Source organism: Silene latifolia, chromosome 3, assembly GCF_048544455.1.
Source record: "Silene latifolia isolate original U9 population chromosome 3, ASM4854445v1, whole genome shotgun sequence".
In the NCBI taxonomy this organism is placed as follows: domain Eukaryota; kingdom Viridiplantae; phylum Streptophyta; class Magnoliopsida; order Caryophyllales; family Caryophyllaceae; genus Silene; species Silene latifolia.
In genome coordinates this window covers 118013754-118031714 of record NC_133528.1, presented here as the reverse complement: position 1 = coordinate 118031714, position 17961 = coordinate 118013754, and the positions used below count along the sequence as shown (strand labels likewise).

At 40.1% G+C, this 17961-nt stretch overlaps 1 protein-coding gene and 1 non-coding gene across 2 annotated transcripts; both read right to left on the bottom strand.

Moving 5' to 3' along the window:
- On the bottom strand, positions 1-2703 carry LOC141647905 (uncharacterized). The gene is made up of 3 exons (XM_074456274.1): positions 2297-2703; positions 369-1172; positions 1-261 (listed from the first exon to the last, which is right to left on the bottom strand). The coding sequence occupies exons 1-3, from the start codon at positions 2304-2306 to the stop codon at positions 227-229; spliced, it is 849 nt and encodes a 282-aa protein (XP_074312375.1). The 5' UTR covers positions 2307-2703; the 3' UTR covers positions 1-226.
- Positions 2704-8426: 5723 nt separating this feature from the next.
- LOC141650498 (small nucleolar RNA R71) lies at positions 8427-8533 on the bottom strand. The gene has a single exon (XR_012546527.1). It is a non-coding gene; the product is annotated as a small nucleolar RNA R71 (small nucleolar RNA).
- Positions 8534-17961: the final 9428 nt, after the last annotated feature.

Genomic DNA, 17961 nt, shown 5'->3' with positions numbered 1-17961 from the left:
TGACCAATAACTTTAGAATTTCTCGCAAATATCGAAACCAGAATTCGAAAAATTAAAGGTAAATCCAAACGGTACAAGCCTTGAAATTGAAATTAAATTCCGAGCAAAATTCAGAACATAAAATGTCTTTTCCAAAACCAAAACAAAACCACTACTCAAAACTAAACTGCATGTCCCTACGGCCTCCACGTTCGAGCCTATCTGGTTTCCTGAATAGATAGAGCTTTCACTTGCCACTGGTTTCCGCAGGTTTGTCATACCCTGCAAGGTATTCGAAACATGGATTGTAGTACCAGAGTCAATCCACCAAGTATTATGAATAACATTAACCATATTAGATTCATAACAAACAAACGCATGAAAATTACCTTTCTTTTTAAGCCAAGCCTTGAACTTTATGCAGTCTTTCTTCATATGTCCCTTCTTTTTACAGAAGAAACATGAAGACTCCTTTTTAATGGTCGGCTCAACAGACATCTTACCCTTTCCCTTATCCTTATGGTGACCCTTCTTAGTACTAGATGATTCTTTATTAGTACTAGTAGTTAGGTTCACCTTTTCGCCCTCCTCCAACAATAATCTCCCCTCCTCCTGAACACACATGGTCATTAATTCATTAAGAGACCATTTGTCCTTATGTGTGTTGTAAGAGATCTTAAATGGGGCATATTGTGCTGGGAGAGAACACAAAATGAAATGTACCAGGAAAGAGTCAGACATAGTAACTTCCAATACCTTAAGTTGGGCTGCAATATCCCTCATGCGCATGATGAAATCACGCACTCCTTTAGTGGCATTGAGCTTCAAAGAAGTAAATTTCATAATTAAGGTGCTTGCCAAAGCCTTATCAGAAGTTTCGAACTGTTCATCTATTGCTTTAAGAAGGTCTCGAACTTTAGTATGCTGCTCGACGGAACCTCGGATACTAGCACACAGTTTTGTCTTTATGAACATCGTGCAAATATAGTTTAATTTCTCCCACTTTTCACGATGGTCTACTTCATCTGGTGTGCTAGTTTTCTTTATCTCAGCCGGTTCCTCGTGTTGTATAGCATAATCGAAACGCGTGAATCCTAAATGCAATAGAACTCTTTCCTTCCACACCTTAAAATTATCACCAGTCAATTCAGGAACGTCTATTTTGATATCATAGGAACTTCCAGGTAAACTTGCTGCAAATTTTAAATATACATGCTTAGTAACCAAAATTTGAGACTTAATTTTATCACAACTTACCAATGTAAATTATGCTTATATGAATCTAGTGACATAAACTTGCCTGTGGGCTAAAGTCTACTCAAATTAGATGCATAAAAAATAAACTTTATGATGAAACTATCAAATTATATTCATTTCTCAACTCCTGTGGGTATATTAAGAAACATAATTCAATATAACATCCTAATTAGTTATACAAATATAATAAGATTCCTGTGGGTAAGTCTCATTACATTACGTATAATTAATTACAATAAAATGTCTAGTTTTCACATGTGATTTCGAACAAAATTTAATAAATTAGAGATGCTGTGGCTACTCCCTAACTAATAAATTTAAAATCACTCGACATTTAAAACATTAATCTGTATACTCAACTAAATATATATAATACACGCAAATAAAATAAACAAATACTCATACATGTGAGTAAGAGGAGCAGAAGAAATATTCTTCAAATAAATATGTACAATCAAAAGGTGAAAAAATTCAACTGACAAAGGTAGTAACCAAAAACCTTTGGACTTTCTAGAAATTTGTACACACTAGAAAATAGTAACTCATAGTACCCACTCAATATAGCTGTAAACCAATATGTACACATACAGGCTACAACACATGCTAAAAAGTGACTAACAAACTGAGGGTCAAAAGAAGTATTCTGCTACTATATAAAAAAAAAAGCATACAATACTCCCTGCTTTAGTAATTTATACTGTACACACAAACGAAACAAAATTTTGGCAAAACTTCATCCCCTACCTCCCGTCTTCCTCCATTAAACCCAGAAAAACCCAACAAAATTTTCAGATTTTAATGGCAATAGACGGAAACATATTTTAATCGTGTAAAACAACCGAATATCAAATAAATCCATATTCTGATTAAAAAACGAGATTAGCAGATTATATCACGGACGGAAAACTGAAGTCGGAAATCAACAAGCAAGACAGAGGCGATAAACTCGCTCTGATACCAAATGTAAGTTCTTTATACTTAATATGCATGTTTAAATTACTGAAATAAACATACAATAAACTGAAAGCGGAAGCGATAAATTAAGATCGAGAATTAGAACCTCCAGCCATTGCTTATGGATTCCTGAACAGCTTTAAAAACCCGATTATATAAACCGTCTCCGATGTAAACCCGTTGCCGTAAAACACCGTATGCTTTTCTTACTGATTTCGGTTCCAAACCCTCCTTTCTCACTAATTTAGATGGTGTATAGAATGCTTAAGAGAGAGTAGATTTGGTGACCTTTATCAATGAAGGATAGTTCTCTTATATACTGCTCTTGCCATCAAAGAGCAGTTAAACGTGATACTAGAATGGTGGAGTGGATACTGTAAATGGGGAGTGAATAAAGGGCAGTTTTAGTCATGGGTTGACTGCCAAAAAAATGGGCCACAAAATAGGATTTTTACAAAACTGAAATTAATATTAGGATTAATATTATTTACTTAATTATTTATAAAAATCCAACAGGTCATTGTGAAGTGAATGTTGAAGGTTGGTTAATTAATGGTGAATTGCTTGGCATTTGTCGAGCAAACAGGAGGGATTTACATGGTCTTAATAAAAGTCAACCATGCTCTCTTTTCCCTTGGTTTTTCAATGCGGTTTTCACTCCCCATTTGACTTTCCTCTTTGACCCGTCTTTATTCTCTCGGTCTCCGTGTTATTCCGTCTCACCTATACATAATATAATATAATAATAAATTAATAGTAATAATACTAATATTATATAAAACCGACTAATTATTAAATTTAACTAATACGACTAATTATTATAAATTAGTAATTAAATGAGCTATTTAAACATTTAAGCACGCAAAATTGAGTCGGAATAAGAGTAAAAGCGCGGGGTAAAAGCTACCAAAATACTACTTATCACATCTCCCCACACTTAAACCTTACTCGTCCTCGAGTAAGCTCATTTAATAAACTTAAGACCCGTAATATAAAAGACTGCCTAAAATAATAATATCCGATGAAAGGCAATTAACGGGCCTTCTCCGTCCCTTCAACTCACACCGAAGCACAATGAGGTATGCATTCCGATGCAAGGCAAGTGGAGGCTTGCGGAAAATCTAGACACATCCAACATTTAAGCACGAAATCAATCATAAGATGCATCACAAAGAATTGCCATGACGAAGTGGCCAAGCCATGACGAAGAATTGCCCAATAATGATAATGAGGTAGCTTATATGCATCCTAAAGGATTGGGTAATTTGGAGCTAAGTGATGATGAAAAAGAAGCTGACGAAGTTGGAACACGAGCTGAGAATAAAAGCGAAAAAAATCAAAAAGACGAATCTGCTAAGGTTCCTCGATCGAGTGGCCCCAGGCTCGATCGAGGAACTTCCGTGCTCGATTGAGTGACATCAGGACTCGATCGAGGATCCTCCCTGGAAGATGATGGTGTTTCAAAAAGTGATTCTAAAGCAAAGGAAGCCGAGCCGATTACTATTGCACTACCTTTTCTTCATTGTCAACAAAAATCTAAGCTGGATAAGCAGTTTGGTAAGTTTATGGAGGTAGTGAAGAACCGACAGGTAAGTGTTCCTTTCACTGAATTGATTACTCAACTGCCGGCTTACGCGAAGTTTATGAAGGAGATTTTGACAAGGAAACGATCCTTTGATGCGGTGGAAACCATTGCTTATACTCAAAAGTGCAGCGCCATCTTGCAAGTTAATTCACCACCTAAGCTAAAGGATCCAGGGAGTTTTTCTATCCCTTGTCATATTGGTCATCTTGCTATTAGTAAAGCTCTTTGTGATTTAGGAGCTAGCGTGAGTGTCATGCCGTATTCTATTTATAAGAAATTAAATATGGGTACAATGACTGTTACTAATATGACTTTGCAGATGGCTGATAGATCTGTTAAACACCTATTGGGGGTGTTGGAGGATGTTCCTGTTCGAATTGGGAAATTCTTCATTCCCGTAGATTTTGTTGTCTTAGACATGGCTGAGGACAACCAAATTCCTATCATTTTGGGTAGACCATTCCTTCACACAGCGGGGGCGGTTATAGATGTTAGGCAAGGGAGACTGACTTTAGCTGTGGGGATGATACAATTGTTTTTAACTTAGAGAAGGCTTTAAAACATCCCATGATAGATGAAACTTGTCATAGTATTGATGTTGTTGATTTCACTATTGATGAGTGTCTTTCTATGTGTTTAGATAAGGATCCTCTGGAGATTGCCCTTGTTTCTGATTCAGCTGCTCAGACGGGTTCATGGAGTCCAGAAGTTCATGAGATTGAGAAATTGCTAACCGGAGAGGAATGCCCACATCAAAAGGTATACAGTTTAGGTGTCTCACCTAAGGTAACTGAGGTAAAGAAACCCGAACTAAAACCCCTTCCCTCTCATCTTAAGTATGACTTTCTTGATGACTGTGAATTGAACCCAGTAATTGTCAATGCTAGCCTAACTGAAGGTCAACTTTTTGCTTTGTTGACTGTTTTGAGAACTCATAAAAAGGCCATTGGGTATAGCATTGATGATTTACAAGGTATTAGTCCCGACTTTTGTATGCATCATATTCACTTGGAAGAAGGCCACAAGCCTAGTGCACAGGGTCAGAGACGACTAAATCCTCCAATGCAAGAGGTGGTAAGGAAAGAGGTACATAAATTACTTGATGCTGTCATTATTTTCTCTATATCTGATTCTAAGTGGGTCAGTCTTGTCCAAGTTGTACCTAAGAAGGGAGGTACTACAGTAGTAAAGAACGATAAAAATGAATTAATTTCTACTAGACTTGTTACAAGTTGGAGGATGTGTATTGATTATAGGAAGTTGAACACCGCTACTAAGAAAGACCATTTCCACTTCCTTATATTGACCAAATGTTAGAGAGATTAGTATGCCATAGTTATTTCTATTACCTAGATGGCTACTTCGGTTTCTTCAGATACCCATTCATCCTGACGATCAGGAAAAGACTACTTTCACATGTCCTTATGGTGTATTTGCTTATAGGAGGATGCCCTTTGGTTTATGTAATGCCCCAGCTACCTTTCATCGGTGTATGATGGCCATATTTTCTGATTACATAGAGTCTATTATAGAAGTCTTTATGGATGATTTCAGTGTTTATGGTACTGACTTTGATGTTTGCTTGAGAAACTTGACTAAAGTTTTGCAGCGCTGTGAGGAGAGCAATCTTGTGCTTAATTGGGAGAAGTGCCACTTCATGGTTACTGAAGGTGTGGTACTCGGTCATTTGGTGTCAGGTAAATGTATCCAAGTGGATAAAGCTAAGGTTGAGGTAATTGAGCAACTCCCGTACCCGGTTAATGTTAAAAGTGTGCGTAGTTTTCTTGGTCATGCAGGATTCTATCGCCGCTTTATTAAGGATTTCTCAAAAATTGCTCAACCTCTAACTCAGCTGCTTCATAAATATACACCTTTTGTGTTTACTGATGAGTGTGTTAAGTCTTTTGACATGATTAAACAAGCTCTAGTCTCAGCTCCTATAATCCGATCTCCGGATTGGAGTCTCCCTTTTGAGATTATGTATGATGCAGTGACTATGCAGTTGGAGCTGTTTTGGGGCAAAGGAAAGATAAGGTGTTGCATGCTATTTACTATGAAAGTAAGACTCTTGATGATGCGCAAATCAACTATGATACTACAGAGAAGGAGCTTCTTGCAGTTGTCTATTCTTTAGACAAATTTAGAGCTTATTGATGTGACCATTATTTGAGCATATTTAGTCCCCGAATTAGCCTCGTTCCTATGCTTTTTAGTGCATATTTGGGTCATTTACTATCTTTAGTCCTTTGTTATGCATATTCTTTGAGGTTTTGTTTCCTTGATAGGAGGGGAGTGCAAACCTTGCATTTTCATGGCAAAATAGAGCTAAATTGATCGAATCTAATGACCAAGCATCAAAGAGAAGACAAGACTAGAAGGCCTTTGTAAATATTATAGTAGATGGGCAATGATGAAGAAATCCTTGTATCCCCGACAAAATCCCAGAGGATTATTGGAAGAAGAGAGGAAGAAAAGGAAGGCTGGGACGAGATCCGCTCGTCCAACCAGGCAGAACGCCCGTCCAAGACTGCAAGAATCCGAGCGTCTTTGCCATAGGGACGCCAGTCCAGAAGCCTCCCAGGACGCTCGTCCAAGCAGCAATCCGCCCATCCAGCCACATGAGAATCCGCTCGTCCCGACCCTTGGACGCTCGGATTGTGTTACAGACCCACACGTCCTCTTCTTGCTCCATGAGAGATGCGCATATTTTTGAAAGACCGGCAAAAAGGAGACCCGCATCTTACTCTGAGAGGAGCGATTCCTCAAGGACTTAATCGTCATTTAAGCCCTTAGGAAACCCTAATTTGTGTACCTAATCCCCACTATAAATACCCCATTAGTCTAATTAGATTAATCATGTTCTTCTTATCAATCTTTAGTGTAGTTTATAGCATTCTAATCTCTTCTTAATCTTGTAATCAACTTCTAATCAAGTCTTAATACAAATCTCATTTCCTTAGTTTCTCTTTTGTTCATCTTTATTATGGGTAATTGAAGATTATTTGGGTTATTATTGGGAGATTGACAACCTTCCAATCATTCATCAAGTACTTCTATTATTCTTTGCTTTATTTTGGAATCATTATTAGGTATAATTCTCTTAATCCCTTTTTAATTATTATTAATCATCTTCATTTATTCATCATGTTTTGCTTTGTTAATATGATTGACAACCTTGTTAACATGTTAAACTTGATAATGAGTGAGTAGTTTCCTTAACTAGGGTTAATGGGTAATTAGGGGAAACCAACATGGGGGATGATTCATGCTTAATTTAATATGTTTTCATAATTTATTTGCTTGCTTGTTGTGATCTCAACTTATGCACATGTTATGTTTGATGAAATGTGAGCCTATGAATCCTTGCATTTTTTACCCATCACTTACCTTTTCAATGAGACTTGTAAGACATAAACCAACTCGATTCTCATTAGACCATGCATATAGTTGAGTAAGGAGGATTAAGTCGACTTGTAGGTGTTGTACAATCTAATCGATTCGGCTCCGGGACCCAAATCTTCCTAGGATTGTAAGATATAAACCAACTCGATCTATCACAACAATAATTGCTTGCTTATAATTTGAGAATATGTTTGTATGATCAATTCCCATGAATCCCCTATGACCCCATGACAACCTAGTGCTTTTAATGAATTGTTTACATCTCATGTTAATCATCTTGCTTGTTTACTTTAATTGTTATTTAGTTTAGTGATCTTCTTATCTCAACTCACATTGTGACACCCCTAGACACCGCTACTTGCAATCGAAAATCCTACATCAATACCCATCCCTTGGGATCCGACTTTTACTAGACTCTTTACTAATAGTAGAGTTGTTTGTGAAGTTATAAATATTGTTTTGGTCTAGGTGCTCCTAACGACAAGTAACCGAAAATTAAGCTCCAAGTGAGTCCAACCAAAAATGGCGCCGTTGCCGGGGACGGTGTTAACTTGATTTGATTTTCTTAGATTGTTATTAGTTGTGTCTTTCTTTGCCTTGGGGAAATAAAACTCCTCAAGGTTTGTTCTAATTGTTTTCAAGTTGTTTGATATTTTGCATGTCTAGAAGATCACAAGATAACTTGTTACCTATTGATCACGAGATTGAAAGGACTTTGACAACCAATAGAAGGCTTGCTAGAAACACTTTGAGAGGAATTGGTGAGGTTGTAGATATTCAACCAAATACTATTGAGTTCATCAACCCTTTTGCAAGAGAAGGTGAGGAGAACCCAACACAAAATCAACCACCAAATCAATCACAAAATCAACCCACAATGCCTAAATTTTCATCACATTCCGTACCAACTGAGGAGAACCTACCCAATGGTACTCCCACACCACAACACTTAACCGGAAATTTCATTGCAAAATCCGCATTTGTCCAATTAGTCGAAAGAAGCCAATTTGGGGGAATGCCTAGTGAAGACCCTCACTCTCAGATAGAGACTTTTTGTGACTATTGTGATGCGATTTCACAAACCGGTGTGACTCAAGACCAAACTCGATGGGTCGTATTCCCTTTTTCTCTAATTGGCACCGCAAAACAATGGTTGAAAAGCCTTGATAAAGCTACTCTTGGAATTGACTCTTGGAAGAAGTTGGCTCTAACTTTCTACAAAAAATTTTACCCTCCGGAAAAGACTAACATGCTAAGAGCTTAAATTACGGGTTTTAAGCAAAGGGATGAAGAATCTTTGTATGAAGCTTGGGAGCGGTTCAAAGGAATTTGTCGCTTATGTCCTCATCATGGACTTAGCGAGTGGTTCTTGGTACAACAATTTTGGAATGGTCTTTATGAAGACTCAAGAAACATTCTCAACATGGGATCAAATGGTATGTTCACCGAAGTTGATGATAATCAAACGTGGAACAAGATTGAGGCAATGGCTGGCGGTCCATAATTCACAATATAGTAGACCTCGCAAGGCTACTAGAGGAGGAAAGCATGAAGTGGACTCTATTACTCAATTGGATGCTCAACTTAGTACTCATATTGATACCATCAACTTCAATTTTGAGAAGGCTATGGCTAAACTTGAAGAAGCCTCAAAATCACCAAAGCATCATGTTAATGCCATGGTAGCATCTTCATCAATCCCAAGTGGGATATGTGAGAATTGTGGAACTTTGGGACATGACCAAAGTGAATGTAGGGGAACAAATGAACAAGTGAATGCTTTTCAAGCATACAAGAGTGGCACCCCTTATTCCAATTATTACAATGAAAACACCAAATTCCACCCAAATCTCTCATACAAAAGCCAAAATGTTCAAAACCCTCAACAAACATACACCCCACCTCCCATGAGAAACCAAAATCAAAGACCCTTTTAAAACCAAAACCAAGGTTACCAAAATCAAACTCCATACAATCAACAAAATGACCAAGGTTTTGATGTTTTAAAAGCGGTCCTCCAAATGCAAAAGAATCAACAAGAATTTTTCACTCAAATGCAAAAAGATAGCCAAGCAAACGACATCACCATCAATAACATCCTAGCCCACGCAAAAATGCTGGAAACTCAATTGACCCAACTAGCATCTTCAAACTCTCAAAGAAAAGGGGAAATTACCACCTCAAAGCAATTCCCCAAGACATGAAACGGTTAGTGCCATTTACTTGAGGAGTGGTGCGATATATGAAGGACCAAAGAAGCAAGTTGAGGATGAAGTTGTGGAAGCTAGTGACAAAGAAGAAGTTGTGCAAAACTCTAAGGAAGATGAACCAGCAAAAGAAGAAGTTTCAAAGAAAAGTGAAGAAAAGGCCAAGGAGAAGGAGCCCATTATGATTAGACTTCCATTCCCAAGTCGTCAAGCTAAGCCTAAGTTTGATGACCAACTTGGAAAATTCATGGAAATTGTGAAGAATTTGGAAGTCTCGATTCCTTTTACGGAGTTAATCAATCACGTGCCGGCCTATGCAAAGTACATGAAGGACATCCTTACGAAAAAGAAGTCGATCCGGAAGCTTGAAACTATCGCCTTCACTAAGGTGAGTAGTGCAATCCTTCAAGGGAATTCACCTCCTAAACTTAAAGACCCGGGAAGCTTCTCAATACCGTGTACCATTGGCGACACCACGATCAACAAGGCTTTGTGTGATCTAGGAGCAAGCGTGAGTGTTATGCCGTATTCGGTTAGTAAAAGGCTAGGGATGGGAGAGCTTAAATGTACCAACATCACACTCCAAATGGCCGATAGATCGACGAAGACACCGTTAGGGATATGGGAAGATGTTCCCGTGAGAATTGGCAAATTCTTCATCCCGGTGGACTTTGTCATTGTTGACATGAAAGAAGACTCCAATATTCCGATCATCCTAGGTAGACCTTTCTTGCACACCGCGGGTGCGGTGATAGATGTGAAGCACAGAGAGCTTAGTCTAGAAGTGGGAGACGAGACCATAACTTTTAATCTTGATAAGACCATGAGAGCTCCCCGATTGCATGAACCATGCTTTATGGTTGATCATTATAGCCGGAAGGATGATAGGAAGAAGTCGGAATTCCAATGGAAAAAGAAAATTGATGATGTTCCATCAAAAGAGCAAGGAAATAGCAACAATGAGAGCTTGAAAAGCTCACCCATGACAAGTGAAGAGGATGGCCTCATTGGCCAAAACAAGAAAGAAGGAGAGTTGTCTCTATCAATTCAAGAAATTTTTAATGATCAAGTAGACGAAGTTTGCGGTCTTTGGGATGATGAGTTCGAAGGGATATTCAATCCCTACATTGGTAATGCTATGAACCAAGACCATCACGGAGAACAACAAGTGCAAAAATCTATTGAGGACCTTTATCATGACAATGAACAAGCTTTCGACTACTTCTTCAAGGTGTTGAGTAACATCAACAACACCTTGAACATGCCCCCTTGACATCTCACATTGGATGAGAGTTTGGTGGAGTCCTCCCTAAACCAGCATTTGTAAATATTCTAACTCCCTAACTTGCATTTCAATTTTTACATTGCATTCTTTGTCATTTTTGGATTTATATTTTTGTGCCTTGATCAAGATATTCATCATTTTTGAGAGAAGTTGTGGACAGCGGGCCGCCCACGGGGGCGCTTGGTGAAGGCCGAAAAACAAGCGTTTGCATTTTGTAAGGAGTCGCCACCAATTTTTATGGGAAATTGGAACCATTCGAATACCTCGTGTCATGTCAAGACACAAAGTAGTGACATGAACACTAAGCAATCGTTACCCTTAGCATTCTATGTCTAGAATGACTCTCGTGGATGCCAATGAACACGGGTGCTCACGGAGATCTGGAGTAAGGGGTGAGGGTACGTATTAGGAAGCTCTTTTGATCGAACACCTAATCCCGCCCGCCTCGATAGCGGCCTCTACTAATGATTAGGGAAGTTGTCTATACTTGATATATCGTCGGCTACATGCATGCAATGCAACATCCATAGATTAATCCTAACATGTGAGGATTTAACTAAGTCGGTTGACACGTAATTGGCAAACAATTGGGTCGAAGTAGGATTTAATGCTGATTTACATGTGAAAACATACAAGCAAAGAAAGGGAATACAATAAAAGAAATACAATAACTATAAATTACAATAACGAAAATTACATTAATTACATTGGAATAGGCGATTTATGTCGAAAATACCTTTAAATTGGATAATTGAGAAAAAAAAAGAACAAAAGAACAAAAGAAAGAATTAATGAAATAAACGAACAGAAATTAGCGATATTACGGATAATAGTCAATTAATACGTAAACTAAACAACCTAGGTCAAGGCAGAAACGGAGTTCAGGGACAGAACTCAGCCAGGAACAGGCGCAGCAGAGCTGCGTCTTAAGAATAGGCGCGCAGACGCGCCGCGTCCTGTTCCTTGGCTCGATTAAACAAGGAAGCCGTAATTGCAAGCCGTTAATGTCGATTGGTGATTTTAATGATGGATTCAATTATTTACTCGGATGGAAGTGATTAACAGGTTATTTAACACATGAATAGGTCATGAAAACAGTAGAACATGAATGAGACGGATGCAAACGGATTATTTACATGATGGAATAATGATAGAAGTGATAAATATTAATGAGTCCTCTATTGAAATCAATTAACTAGCATTAAATGTGATGGATTAATGACGAACATGCGATGAACATGACAAAGGACAAATGAAAACTATATCAAGGACGAATTCCAGAAATCCAATATGGATAAATTGAATCTCTACAACCCGGAATTGAATTTAATGACGAAAACCCGCAAATATGGATTATAAGGGATTTAAGTCGGATTTATGACAATTAAAACATGTGAATGAATGATGATTATAATATACATGGAATTATTATGATACTAAGACGAAGAATTAACAGACGAAAAAAGCAAAAGAAAGAATTTGAATACGAATTACAGAGGACAAACGAAGAAGAAAGGAAGCAGGAACTGTGGCAGCCTCACGAAGAGGCGCAGCAGGAACTGCGCTCCTTCGAAGAGGCGCAGCAGTTGCTGCGTCCTTTCTTGACGGTTATCTACTGAAAATCCGCAAAAACCGGTTTTAACAAAAGGGTTTTAGAAATCGTTTTTAACGGTATTTTCGACGTAAACCTTACAATTGATGATACGAAAAGTGAAATACAATAAATAAAAGAGGAATTATACACCCTCAGACTTACATGTTGACGAAACGAGATGAACTAAGATATCGACTAGTGAATGCTCGACGCGAATGCAAAGAGAGTGCCCTCGTAAGAGGAAAACGATTGATTAATTAAGTTGATTGAGTGTAGTTGGTCAAATTGGTCGGTCATGCAACGGAGAGGCTGGTACCCGGAAGGATCCGAGCTTACGTGGTCGAAAGTTCAAGCACGTAGGCGCCAATTAGTAAGAACAAAGTCTAGAATGCAAAGGGAGAAGAGAAGGGCGGACACTCGCGTGAGAAATATGAGGAACGAAGGCTCCTATTTATACTAATCACGTGAAGGAATAGGGTTTCAGAGACTCTTTGGAAGTGAATCTCGGAAAGATATGAAAAAAGATACGTAAGACATGCAAAGAAGGGCTGGGAAAAGGCGCGCAGCCCATCGCGTCTCTTGGAAGAGGCGCAAAGACTGCTGCGTCTATTCCCGTGGGTTTCCTCTGTTGAAGAAAGATTTCCGCGTTTGAGTTATGGTAGGACGGAAATAATTCGATTATCTTATGAATATTACGGGATATTACTTGCCAAAAGATAAAATTTATAAAATATGGAATAGAAATATCCGGAACATTCCGAAATATTCCGACTCGGATTTAACAGATTATCGAAAAATGGAGACGGTTTTTGACCCGGACTTCGAATGTACTCTAATTACTGCCAAAACGACCGTATCGGGACGTAGATGACAACTAAGAGGTCGACATTTAATATTTGAGCAATCACTTGACGACAATCTTACGAACTGTCACAAATCGTTCCGCGAATCAAACATGCGGCCCAATCATCACCGGGTGGTTTGCGGGAGGTGCAGAAACGAGGTGTCTACAGAGCCCCCACTTTGACTGAGGCTTGGACAAGGCGAAAGTCAAAGTATAGCCATCAGGTCAATCGAGGATTACAACCTGACGACTATGGCGACACGAGGCGGTTCAAAGGGGTCTGAACCAAGGACCTGTCGTCGGGAACATTTTAGAGTCTGTCGACTATCGGGGAGGGTCGTTTAAAGTCCATTAGACTACGTAAGGAAGCTCGCCAGCCATAAGAAGAGACCATACTTGAGATACCCCGGGTGAAACGGATCAAAGACGCTTCGGCAAAACTCTTTGGTCTGAAGATAGCTTGGTGTCTGAAGGCATTAGGGGTCACAGGGAACCTGAAGAAACTTCTTTCTCGAGATGCTTACGGAGAATGACGCCTTCGGCGAACTCCGTGAAGAATAAATATCGAAAGCAGCAGGACGTCGGTAGAAACTGCTGGGGAATCCGCTTGCGTCGGTCTCAAGCGAACTCTTGCAAAACTTGAGGTTGAATCTGCTTGCGTTGGTCTCAAGCGAACTCTTGCTGGGGAATATATTGACGATTAGGAACATCTTGATCGTCGTGAGAGAAATCTTGAGTGAGCGATCTTTGCAAAATATCGTCATACCGGGGACAGACGACTAGGAACATCTTGATCGTCATGAAAGAAAATCTTGAGTGAGCAGTACTGCAAAATACTGCTGCGCTGGGGACAGACGACTAGGAACATCTTGATCGCCTGTTCCTAAGCCGGTCCGTTCTGGCGGATTTTTGGAAACAGCAATTAGTATAAATAGAAGCGTCGACGAGGCGTTAATTCACACAATTCTTCCGTCTCTTCCTCGTCTATTCACATAAAACTCTCAAAATAAATTTTCAAGAGAAATTTGTCATCATGAATACTTTGGAGATCCGTCTGAAGGAATGGACCAACGAGTTTTCGAATGTGGAGAAGCACGACATGGGTGCTTATAACCTTGGGTCTTTGTTGAGTTTGAAGCTCATTAAGGTAATAAAACCGTTCTTGGATGCTTGCCTTGACTACTGGGACCCGAATTATCATGTTTTCGCGTTCCCGGGAGGTGATATTTGCCCATTTCCTGAAGAAATTGCTGCTGTTGGTGGGTGGGACCCCGAACATTTGCCTGCGATTCCTTCCACTTCGCAAGGGTATAAGAGCAAATTCAGAGACTTGCTTGGACTGACTAGACTTGAGGTGGATCGCTTAGTTACCCCGAAAGGCGTGAGAATGTTGGACTTTGTAGACCGATTCATTAACAGGGTCGACCCTACTGTTTCCCATGTTGCCAGGAGGAGGGCATTTGGCTTTTGTTTGCTGTACGTGTATGTCTTCCAGGGACACGTCGATGAAGATTTGAGAGGTGATCCCCGTCTTTTGGGTCTTATTGAGCAAATGGAGCTGCGCAGGAGCCCAGCTTGCTTGTGCTTAGGAGAGATTATCTTGGGTTTGGATAATAGGAAATCCAACCGCGATCTGCCGTTCTTGGGGAGTCCCGTCATTTTGCAGGTAAAAGACATCATCTTTTTTTCTTTCTTTTTTTTTTCTTTTCTTTTCGTTTTTCTTTTCGTTTTTTTTTTCTTGTTTTTTTTTTTTTTTTTTTTTTGTCTTTTTTTTTTTTGTTTGGTGTCTAATACCTGCTCTTGGTAGGTTTGGCTTATGGAACGGCTCCGATTGATCGAGCCCCCAGTTCATGCACTCTCCTATCATTCCCGTATGATTGCGATGAGGACGCGGTTGTACATGGTGGACTTCACCCGGGTCTGCGATTATTGGAAGAACAAGCTGAAAAGTGATGATGGCCCGTTGATTAGGTGGGTTGTACCGTGGTGGCACCTCAAGTCTGTCACTGGAGTATCTTCTTTGGATCCCACTAGGTCCGTGCGCATTACGGGATTGGAGTTTATGGTATGCATCTTTCCGGAGAGATTGATGAGGCAAGTTGGGCTGAAGCAGACGATCCCTAGGCTTGACACCGTCCCGCAGACTGCTATGGCGCTTACTACAGAGAGCCGAAGAGAGTGGGCCATTAAATGGGCCCAAAGAAACATGTGGTTCTTGAGTTTCTCCGCCAATGCTTTGTGGGTGTCGGACTCTTATCTAAGGTGGAGAAAGGCTGCAACTCTGGAAGAGCGCGAGAGACTGAGGAAACGCGAGCCTGTTGACTACAAGGTGCGCGAGGGAGAGAAAGAGAAGAAGAAGCATCTGACAGAGGGAGAAGAAGAAGTTGGATTTCAGGTCATTCATCCTTCGAAGAAATCAAAGACTACTCCTGTTGCGGAAATGGTGGTTGGCAAGAACGGAAGAGTCAGGCCTCGAGAAAGATCGTTGGTGATTAGGTCTGAAGTGGTGCAAGAGCGCCCGGCTCGAGGTCGTGACAAGAAATATGACAAGAGTGACAAGGGCAAGGGGAAGATGGAGGAATAGCCCGAGTCCTTATTTATTATTTGATTATTATTATTATTGTTGTTGTAATAAAAAGGAGGGATTTTTAGAATCCTAGCCTATTCTATTTTTATTATGTAACGTACTATTATTATTTAGAAATTGAATGAAAATAAAAAGGTTAAATGGTTATGAAACCGTTGAGATTTTCTACTTTATTATTCTTGTCGAATTTCAAATGCAATGCAAATGTCCTTCTATTTACATTTTAAGATATAATGGGTTGAATCCCGCGAAGGATTGCCTACGTATTCACTTAAAAAGCGAAATCAAACCCTTGCGCGTAGTTCGAGTAAATGTAAAAGAATAATTGTTCGAAGCAAGAGCTTGTAATGAACATAGAAAATAAGCATGAGCTTTTGCTTACTCTGAAGGTGCGAATTTAGTTTATTTGATGATATGAGGATGATAAACTTTGTCAAAATGCAAGAGCACAGTGATATTTAGCTTATTTCAGCTTGGCCAGGGGCCGTTTATTTAGTGCCACAAGAGCGACACATGGGTTTACGCGAGGCGCGTTTTTGTCCTATTCTAGGCATAGTATCGTTTCAATTGGTCGAGGTTTGTGGGGTTTGAAAACTCATTCCCATCTAGGTCTGTGATTCTAACCGCACCCCCTGGGAGTATGGATTTGACTAAATATGGTCCGGCCCAATTAGGTTTGAATTTTCCCCGTGGGTCGACGGGTAAAAGAGCTCTAACCGATTTGAGTACTAAGTCTCCTTCTTTGATGTTTCTTGGCCTAACCCTTTTGTTGAAAGCTCGTTTGATACGGGCTTGATATGTTTGGACATTATGTAAGGCGCGTAGCCTACGTTCATCCAGGAGGATGAGTTCTTCATACCTATCCTTCTTCCAATCGGCCTCCGGGATTTGGCTTTCTAGTAGAATACGCAAGGATGGTATTTCTAGCTCTACTGGTTGTACAGCTTCCATGCCGTAGGTCAAATAGAAAGGAGTAGCCCCAGTGGGCGTCCTGACAGATGTACGGTACCCCCATAAAGCAAAGGGTATCTTGCTTGGCCAATCTCTATAGTTGTCAGTCATTTTCTTGAGAATTGTGACAACGTTCTTGTTTGCCGCTTCTACCGCGCCGTTAGTCTGTGGTCTATAGGGCGAAGAGTGGTGATGCTTAATCTTGTATTTGGCTAGCAATTGCTCTGTTTCAGCTTGGAAATGTGACCCATTATCGCTAATGATCTCATGTGGGCAACCATATCGACAGATGATGTTGTTTTGTATGAATTTGGCCACATTTTTGGCCGTAAGACCAGTGTAGGAAGCCGCTTCTACCCATTTGGTGAAATAGTCAATCGCTACTAGGATGAAACAAACCTCCTGTTCCTACCGGGGTTATTTTCCCGATTATGTCAATTCCCCATGCAGAAAATGGCCAAGGAGATGTCATCGTGTATAGCAACGAAGGAGGGACATGTTGTACATTCCCGAAGATTTGGCAATTATGGCAATGTCTCACGTATTTGATGCAATCGGATTCCATTGTGGTCCAATAATACCCTAAACGTGTGATTTTCTTTGCTATCATGGGCCCACTCATGTGAGGACCGCATTCTCCGTCGTGGACTTCTTCCATCACCTTTCGTGCCTGTGAATGATCGAGGCAACGTAGGACTACACCAAGAGGTGTTCTTTTGTATAATTCTCCTTGCATCAGAATGTATTGGGAAGCTAATATGCGTATAGCACGTTGTCCCCTCTTGTCCATATCCGGTGGATAGGTACCATTAAGCTTGAAATTCAGGATTGCTTGGAACCAGGGTTCCTGTGCGATTTCCTCTTCGTCGGTGATTTGATGGACATAAGCCGGCTCTGACCGTCGTTCGATACATAAAGGCATTTCCATCATGTGATCTGGCATATTTATCAAAGATGCAAGTTTCGCAAGAGCGTCTGCAAATTGATTTTCCTCCCGAGGTAGGTGTAGGTATGTTACGTGATCAAAGAATTGAGCGACTTGGTCTATCTTAGCCTGATAGGGTGCGAGGCTTTCGCTTCGGATTTTCCAGGATCCTGTAACTTGGTTGATGATCAGTGATGAGTCCCCATGTACTCGGAGGTTTTTAATGCCTAAGCTTACTGCCGCTTGTAGCCCAATGAGACAAGCTTCGTATTCTGCGGCGTTGTTTGTCACCTCGAAGTCGAGTTTGACAGCAATCGGTGTATGCTCACCTTCAGGAGAAATGAGCAACACTCCTATTCCGAATCCTCTTAAGTTTGATGCTCCATCAAAC

Bases quoted from the DNA above. Each gene is read 5' to 3' on its own strand.
- LOC141647905 (XM_074456274.1), bottom strand. The intron at 262-368 runs GTAATTTTCATG...AATACCTTGCAG, and splicing joins GGCTTGGCTTAAAAAGAAAG to GGTATGACAAACCTGCGGAA.